At 42.6% G+C, this 9869-nt stretch overlaps 1 protein-coding gene across 1 annotated transcript in view; it reads left to right on the top strand.

The window, feature by feature from the left end:
• LOC308365580 (uncharacterized protein) overlaps positions 1–9628 on the top strand; it is a gene marked incomplete at both ends in the record, with an annotated part of 22722 nt that extends 13094 nt beyond the window's left edge. The window contains one exon of the mRNA XM_080839049.1: positions 8382–9628. Coding sequence (XP_080695175.1) covers positions 8382–9628 — 1247 coding nt within the window. The remainder of the gene's footprint in view (positions 1–8381) is intronic.
• Between the last annotated feature and the right edge of the window lie 241 nt (positions 9629–9869).

The following is a 9869-nucleotide window of genomic DNA, read 5'->3' as shown; positions in this document are numbered from 1 at the left end:
ATAAGTGGAGATCTTCGAAAGCAGGTTCTCTTAAATCACACACACACACACATACACACTACAAACAATAAAACTCTCATATACTTAAATGCATACAAATACACATATACACTGAGACACAAACACAAAACTACACATAGACACACATACACAAACAGACACAAGCAAATAATGTAGGCCTATAATTTTCACGTGGTGTGTGTGTGTGTGTGTGTGTGTGTGTGTGGTGTCTGTGTGTCTGTTAATACAGGTAAGTCTGTGTGATCTCCAGATGTATTCATGTGTGTGTGTGTGTGTGTTTGTTTGTGTGCTCCATGTGTGTTCATTCTGCTTTAAAGAGCTCATCTCTCTACTCTGGTATTGCAGTGAAAGAGGAGTTGAAAAGGGAGATAACTGCTGAAGAGAGGAAGATGATGGAGGAATCTGTCCAGTCTCTGGGTGAGTGTGAGAGATGATTGGTTGAGATCTGATTACTGCTGAGCGAGAGAGTGGAGAATAGATGATTGGTTGAGATCTGATTACTGCTGAGCGAGAGAGTGGAGTGGAGATGATTGGTGGATCTTTGCCATTTGAGTGAGGAGTGGAGATGATTGGTTGCAGGGCCGCCGCTATGTACACACAGGGCATGGACAGCGCCAAGTGCCCTAAAATATATAAAACATTTTCAATGGATATCAACAATCTACTATTTACTTTACAGTCTACTACATCATTAAACCAATATAGGTTATACACTACATTTCATGAAAAGGACTGTGGTGCCCCCTCCTGACTATGCAACCCCCATGGTGACGATATAAAGGCTATAGGATACAATTTATGATAGACAAGGTGGGAAGGCAAACGGGCTTTGAATCAGTGCCACAGTCTGTGGAATACATGTATCTACTGTCAAAGTCCCTGAGAAGATTTTAGTGTTAGTCAGGGCTTATTTGGAGGTATTCAGTTGTGCTGTAACACATGTAACTACACCACATCCTGGCAGCATTTGGAGATTGGTATCAAGATCTTGGAGTTGATGGTGGCACTTGGACTGTTCCAGTGGTCTTTGCTATCCTAATCAATATCCTCTGGCCTGGTTCAATATCTCTTGTCGAATTATCTCACATGTTTACGGTGGAATGTGTTTAAAAGTTTTAACTTAGGGTATGTGCTATGTGTAATGTTCCTAACTTATATATTAGTATTTCACCTTAATGTTCTTGAGATTCGTTTCTGGCATGTAATTATACAGAGTCAGGCTTACTCTGATAACAGTCTTTAAGAGTCGTTAACAGTCTTTAAGCAACTTGGGCCATGGTTGCCACTAGTAGGGATCGAACCTGTGACTTTCAGGTTTTTTAAATCAGTGAAGCAGTGACGGGGTGCCTCCCCTGGCGGGGGGGGGGGGGATGTTTTCAATCCAGGTCAATTCAATTAACATAACAAATCCTAGGCCTGGCCAAGGGGGGGGGGGGGGGGGGGGCTTTCACACCAATGTGGGTTTCTACGGCAATACACAGGGTCGAAGACTGTCGTAAATCCTACATATCATGCAGTGCAGATGGCCAAGATTGGTTGATATCTGCTATGTGGTGACTGGGTCAGGTTGAGATCTGCTATGTGGTGACTGGGTCAGGTTGAGATCTGCTATGTGGTGACTGGGTCAGGCTGAGATCTGCTATGTGGTGACTGGGTCAGGTTGAGATCTGCTATGTGGTGACTGGGTCAGGCTGAGATCTGCTATGTGGTGACTGGGTCAGGTTGAGAACTGCTATGTGGTGATTGGGTCGGGTTGAGATCTGCTATGTGGTGATTGGGTCAGGTTGAGATCTGCTATGTGGTGACTGGGTCAGGTTGAGTCTGTCAATAATCCACAGTCAGATTAATCATCAACATATACACGGTTGAATGCCAGGTGCTTCAATGCAGATTATATCAGAATGAATAATGGTGTTCAGTGAGTTATGAAACCAGAACTGACTTCTTCCTGGTCAGCAGCTCCTGACAGGGTGGGTGTCTGCAGGTCCTAATGGGGAGAGAAGAGACATTATTAATTTAATATTGACCTCAAGTTAAGAAGCCTTCATCATTTCTTTCACTTAACCAGTTTGATAATCATTTAGCCAAGCTAACGTTTTCATGTAGCCTGTGCCGTTTTTAGTGTAAATAAACCAGTTTAAAAAAGAGATCACCAAGCCACCTTTCTTTATCTAGCCTTAATCTTTTGATTAAATTCAACTAATTTAATAATAATTTACCAAAGCCTACATTATTTTTTTGGCCTCTGTCAGAAAACAAATTTGTGTGTGTGTGTGTGTGTGTGTGTTTTTGTGTGTGTTTTGAGACTTCCTGAGTGTCTGTGTGAAACATGAATGTGTCACAAATGTATTTTGTATTAGATAATGTTACAACATGTTTCTTCCCAGTTTTGCACTCATGGCGGAAGGCAACAGATGATGAGTTAATACAAAAAATCAATCAACTGGAGAACATGACCAGTGAGGAGGAAAAGACAAAACAACAACTAGAGGACAAGAATAATGAGATGGAAAAGACAAAACAACAACTAGAGGACAAGAATAAAGTGATGGAGAAGACAAAACATCAACTGGAGGAGAAGCATAAAGAGATGGAGAAGACAAAACAACAACTAGAGGAGAAGAATAAACTCCTCCAGGAGAGAGAGACAGAGCTAGACAACATGACTAAACGAGAGAAGGAGAGAGAGGGACTACTGGAGAACATGACCAGTGAGGTGGAGACCAGTAAAAGACAACTGGAGTCACTGGAAAAGGAACTGCAGGACAGGAACAGCCAACTACAGGACCTGAGAACCCAACTACAAGAACAAAGCAGGGAGCTGGAGGAGAGAGACAGGGAGCTTGAGGAGAGAGACAGACAGCTGGAGGAGAGAAACAGACAACTGGAGGAGAGAAACAGACAGCTGGAGGAGAGAGACATACAGCGCGAGGAGAGAAACAAACACAGACAGGTGGAGCAGAGAGACAGACAGCTGGAGGAGAGAGAAAGAGAACATCTGATTGGTAAGTGCAAGAGAAGAAATATGTATCCTAAGTGTTTAACAACATAGACCGTGTGTTGAGGCCCAAATGACCAATCAAAGTGATCCTCTTTATAAACTAACTACCCATTAAATGAACTGCTATTTTCACTCACATGGTATTAACACTCTGACACTCTCACACACAGGGGCGGCCCTAGCACATTTGGCGCTCTAGGCGAGCTTCACTCCCCCCACGAAAACGGAAAACTTTCAAACGCTATTTTGCCTTGTAAGCCTACAATTATTTCACATAAACACAACAACGATCGCAGCAAATAGACTGTGTAACCGTCACGCACCTGTATAAACTCAGTCCCAACACAGTACAACGACATGCAATAAGAACAGTAAGGAACAGGTACATTGTTAGTTCATCATCACACATAGAAAATGATGCGCCCGCCGCAAGGCATTATGGGGCGTCTATGCCGGCACGTTACAGTATGTATTCTCATTATTTGTTAAATTTAGCTTTGTGGCGAAATTTACTTTTTCGCTTCAATGTCGTTAAAAGTATAAGTTAATTTGCGCTTAGGCCTACGTGACATTGTTGGAGGAAGTTTGTTTTGTAATTAGTTGCAGCAGACGAGGCGCTGTTGAGCGGCTGTTCCCATAAATCCATGTTAATGTTCGTCATTCACAATAATGTTTGATAACCCCCTGAAGAAGTTGTATTATTTTTTTCCCACGTGTTGTCTATCTGCTCATTATGCACTGTTTCTCCAAAATTAGTTTGATCTCTGAAATACTGTGTTCATTAGTGTTTTCATGATAACATATTGTAGCAACCCTTAATGTGTATTGTACATCATAAGTACATATGCCTGCACCTCGCGAGGTTACAACGTCATTCATTATTCATCATTCACCTGTCTTTACAACGGTAGAGAGAGCAATTTGGTGTGTTCTGTAATCCGGCCCGTCTAATCATGCACGCCGTTCTGTCAATACCAATGAAGAACATACCCCTCCGTTTTTTATTTTTGGCTCATATACCCTAATGTTAGATTTAGTTCTTAATGTCAAAATATTGGTTGGAGATATAGAAGGGGCGCCAATGTATGCGTCCGGGGGGAAAAAAGAAAATTATTATTGTGTTTTTTTTTCTTCTTTCGGGCGCATTATTTGGCGCTCCCCCTCTAGATGGCGCTCTAGGCGGCCGCCTATCCCGCCTGTAGGAAAGGCCGCCCCTGCACATCTCAGCTCCAGTTCCTATTTTCCCTTTAAATCTCAGTCTGTATCTGTCTGTGTTGTATTGCTTTAGGAGGAGAGCCTCCCCATCATCATTAATCCTGTCTCACTCAGTGCTGTTCACAGTGTCAAACACTTCAGTAGCTACTACAGTAACTGAAAGGGCTTATGATCCAGTTTCTATTTGTGTTGGACTCCAGATCCTCCTCCCGTCAGGAAACGAGACAGTATTGATGGGGATCGTCCAAAGAGTAAATCTTCATGTTTGTTATTAATTTAGTAATAAACATTTGAAAACACCAGTGTATTTGAAGGGATATAAAAGCTGTCTGGTTATGTATTTTGCCAGCCACCCTCCTCATGCAATACATTGTTAACCGGGTGAGAGTTAGCACTAGTTCAGGTGCTGATTCCATGACGCGATTTTACCACAGTAAAGCAAAAAAAAACAAGCAAAAAAACACCACCATTGTCACGGTTCACCCGTCTATTAGCATCACCATCCATGTAGTATAGTGCGGTACCCACTATTTCATGTTTCATTCACTTCATTTTCATATACCACCCTGGATAATTTAACTTTCTCGCACACCACTCCCGTCCGGCTGCTCGTATGCGGAAGCGTGCACTGTAACACCCACCAACGTAATAACTTCCCACCAACGTAATAACCCTGCCAACGTAATAAAAAAGTGTGCATTTTAGACGTAATAGCCCGGCCAACGTAATCATTTCCTGCCAACGTAATAATTCTTGCCTCCTGCCAACGTAATACACAGCTTCCTGCCAACGTAATAAGTATTACATTGGCAGGAAATTATTACGTTGGTGGGAAGTGTAACACCCACCAACGTAATAACTTCCCACCAACGTAATAACCCTGCCAACGTAATAAAAAAGTGTGCATTTTAGACGTAATAGCCCGGCCAACATAATAATTTCCTGCCAACGTAATAATTCTTGCCTCCTGCCAACGTAATACACAGCTTCCTGCCAACGTAATAAGTATTACATTGGCAGGAAATTATTACGTTGGTGGGAAGTGTAACACCCACCAATGTAATAAATTCCCACCAACGTAATAACCCTGCCAACATAATAAAAACGTGTGCATTTCAGATGTAATAGCTTGACCAAGCTTGAGAAGTCTTACATTTTGTTACATTTTGTCCCACCAATGTAATAAATTTGATCATTTGCTTTATAGATTCCACTGGGCAGTAAGCTCTTATTTGTATTGAAGACTTTGTTCCCAATGACATTCTCATCTCTTGTCTGACACATTTAACTATACAGTTTTGAACAATAATACAAAGAAATAGTGATGGCAACAAAGTTAACTTAGATGGCAACAAAGTCTACATGCAAATGCAACCCTAATTCAGGGCCCTGTTTCTCGACAGGTTAGTTGCTAACTAAGTTAGCAACTTACTTGGTTGCAATGCAATTTCCCATTGGCAACTTACTAAGTTGCTACTTAGTTAGCAACTAACCTGTCGAGAAACAGGGCCCAGTTAATGAATAAAAGTATTTTGATTCGTTTGTGCGTCGTTTGTGCACGATTGTGCAGGCAAAATGAGCGTTTGTGCACAAACCGTCTTTAAGATATTTAACTTTTAGGACTTAACATAAATAAAATGATAAAAAACCAAACAAAGTGACATACAAATGGTTTGTGCACAAACATTAATTTTACCCACACACACATGCACAAACAATTCTAAGCATTTTTGAGTCATTTGGATGTTGACGGGGTGCTGCGTCACCTACTTCCAAAAAATTAAAAGTTAAATTATATTAAAACGGTTTGTGCACAAACGTTAATTTTGCCTGCACAATCGTGCACAAACGAAGCACAAACGATTCCAACCATTTTCGAGTCATTTGGATGTTGAGGGGGTGCTGAGTAGCCTATGGTCAATTAAGGTCACAAAGTTAAATAGGCCATCTTAAAGACGGTTTGTGCACAAACGCTCATTTTGCCTGCACAATCGAAGGCCTACCAGAAAACAGTGGAAAAGAGGCATATATCTGTATGGTTAAATGTGTCAGATAAGAGATGAGAATCCTGACATGTCTTTGCCCCTTCAATACAAATAAAAACTTACTACCCAGTGGAATCTATTAAGCAAATGATCAAATGTATTACATTGGTGGGACAAAATGTAACAAAATATAAGACTTCTCAAGCTTGGCCGGACCATAACATCTGAAATGCACACTTTTTTTTATAACGTTGGCAGGATTTTTACGTTGGTGGGAAGTTATTACGTTGGTGGGTGTTACACTTCCCACCAACGTAATCATTTCCTACCAACGTAATAAGTATTACGCTGGCAGGAAGCTGTGTATTACGTTGGCAGGAGGCAAGAATTATTACGTTGGCAGGAAATTATTACGTTGGCCGGGCTATTACGTCTGAAATGCACACTTTTTTATTACGTTGGCAGGGTTATTACGTTGGTGGGAAGTTATTACGTTGGTGGGTGTTACAGTGCACCGCTAAGAAGCAGCATTTATCCACGTCCCACGGAAGAGGGAGTTGTCTTGTTTGATGCTATGTTTCCTATGTATGTCAATAATTTGCGTAGTGTGTGGAAGGGGTAAAAACTGTATATGGTTTTGGGTGCATTAGTTGACTTAAGACAATCTAGGAGACTAATTTTCCAGGGAAGATAAATCATTTTATACATTTTTCTACTAAAACAAACTGCACCATTTTTGACCAACTTCACCACCAACTCCAGTTTTCCCATATCCCAAAACATGATGCTATGTTTCCTATGTATGTCAATAATTTGCGTAGTGTGTGGAAGGGGTAAAAACTGTATATGGTTTTGGGTGCATTAGTTGACTTAAGACAATCTAGGAGACTAATTTTCCAGGGAAGATAAATCATTTTATACATTTTTCTACTAAAACAAACTGCACCATTTTTGACCAACTTCACCACCAACTCCAGTTTTCCCATATCCCAAAACATGGTCCGCTTCGGTCATTTACCACATTTCATAAATGATCTTCACACTTTGCTATTGTCCTGATTTAGTGTTCTACAGTTTATGATAACTGGATAATCTGTTACAAAGGCTTCTGACTTCTAAACTGTGTGTGTGTGTGTGTGTGTGTGTGTGTGTGTGTGTGTGTGTGTGTGTGTGTCTGTCTGTGTCTGTGTCTGTAGTGGGAGGAGAGAGTCCTGTAGATGGTGAGTATGAGAAATGCAAACCTAATACACTCTGGACATAGACGGGCTGTCCAGCATATGAAACGACTAGCTTTGCCACTGCAGTTTAATTGACCTCTGATCCAGTTTCTGTTTCTGTTTCTGTTGGGCTCTAAGATCCAGATCCTCCTGGCAGGGGGAGAAGAAGGAGTATGGATGACCCTCCATGGAGTAAGTCATCAGTGGTCTCTGCTCATGTCATGGGTGTAACATTCTCACAGTTGTTGGAGAACTCATGTGTGGCATTCAAGCAATGTAATCCACCCTGGACATTAAAACATATGTAGTTTCTGGATGCTGGATGGATGTCTACTAAGAATTATTTTTTAATGAAGCATTTGTAACGGACTGGCTCTGAGTACGCCACATAGAAGGGGAGACCACGCAAATTTCAATAATAAAGAGGACATTTATTAAATTATAGGATGAGTTTTAACACAGACTAGAAATCATGAAATATTTGAATTATTAAACCCTATATAAGTGTGGTGTAAGTCAGTGTAAAGGAATAACTTAAAATGTGGTGTGGATCAGTATAGGAGCATTTACAAAACACAACAGAAGCCAAAAGCCGCGAGGAGCAGAGAGTGACCGCCATGCTGAATCCGTAGCCTTTTATCCTCCAGCCAATCACGCACACCTGAGCAGAAACAAGGACGAAACCAATAATCCAATATGCCCGTGGGCGGGGTTAGCTGGACCGTCACACATTGGAGTCGGCCTATCTAGTTGTAGCTAACACTAGATGGGGAAGCTGCTTAGTTATTAGTTAGTAGTAGCCATGGCGACCAGACACCTGGCTGCAAAGGCTGAAGTAGTCAATATTTGACTCACTAACAAATGATAGACTTAGTTTACTTATTGTGACTATGTAATAACTGAGCTGTGTGTGACGGTTTACTGTGATTGTGTGTGTTGCAGTGGGAGGAGAGAGTCCTGGTCCAGCGCCCCCAGTGTCTCCTGCTGTGTCTGAGCTGAGGCTGGTGATGCTGGGGGGGAGCAGCTCTGGAAAGAGGGTAGCAGGAAACACCATCCTGGGCACAGAGGAGTTTGGGAGGCAGTCCAGCACACACACATCCACAGAGACCCAGCACAGTGAGAGCAGGCAGGGGGAGGTGGCTGGGAGACGGGTGACCGTGGTGGAAACTCCAGACTGGTTCTGCAGTGGACTCTCTGAGAAGGACCTGAGACAGGACGTGGGGCTTTGCGTCCGTCTGTCTGCCCCAGGACCTCACGCCTTCCTCCTGGTGATTCCAGTGGAGCAGTCTGAAGGAGAGGAGAGGAGGATGCTTGAGAAAATGGAGGAAATGTTTGGGGAAGGTTGTTGGACACACACACTGATCCTCTTTACCCATGCTGAGGGGCAGAGAGAGAGGAGTGTGGAGGAGTTGCTCCAGACAGGGAGCCAGGAGCTTCAGCAGCTGGTAGAGAAATGTGGGAACAGGTGTCACCTTCTCAACGTTAAGGACAGGCCTGACGACACTTCTATCACACAGCTGCTAGAGAAGATAGAAGAGATGGTGTCAGGAAACAGAGACAGATTCTACAGCAGTGAGACCTACCTGGAGGCAGAGAAACAGCTCAGAGAGATAGAAAGAAAGATACAGAAAGAACGAGAGGTGGAGGAGAGGAAACTGAGAAAGGAGAGAGAGAGAAGAAAGGAACTTGATAAAAATCTCCATGAGTCTCTGACAAAGATGGAGGGAGAGATTCAGCAACATGAAGGAGAAATTAAAATATTAAATGAAAGAACAACAGAACTGGAGAGAAAGATGAAAGAAGAGAGGGATGAGGAGAAGAAAAGGGAGATGGAGAGAGAGTTAAAGAGAGAGATTACACAGAGAGAGGAGATGGAGAGAGACCTGATCAGAGTGAGAGAAAAAAGAGAAAGAGAGAGGAGAGAGATGGAGGAGAGACACAGAGAGGAGATGGAGGAGATGAGAGAGAGCTATGAGAGAGAGGCCAGGGCTGAAGCAGAGAGAAACCTCATGAAGATCATCCTGCCTGAACTACAGAAAAACATCAGCATCACCAAGGAGAAGATGGAGGGAGAGTTCAACAGACAGATGGAGGAGAAGAACAGAGAGATGGAGGGACTGTTGGAGACTGTACATAAACTCAGTCGTTTGGTGGAGGAGGCTGACCATCAACGATCAGTTCAGAGTTGAGATATGGAGGGGGAGAAATGATACACTAATAAAATGTTTGGGACAAATTATGTCATCTCAAGCCTGGACTCAATCCTGAGGTTAGAGTTTAGAGACTGAGTCACTGTGGGTTCTCAACAGTGAAGGCTTTGGGAATGGTTGGGACTTGGGACAAACTATGCTGCTGACCTGGCCAGAGTCACTGTAGGTTCTTGTGAAAAGATGAATACCCCTCTTCTCACCATTTGCAGTAAAATGGAGT

This window comes from Sprattus sprattus, assembly GCF_963457725.1.
Source record: "Sprattus sprattus genome assembly, chromosome: 5".
Lineage (NCBI taxonomy): Eukaryota > Metazoa > Chordata > Actinopteri > Clupeiformes > Clupeidae > Sprattus > Sprattus sprattus.
Note: the sequence above shows the minus strand (reverse complement) of the source record. Positions and strands in the feature narration are given on the sequence as shown.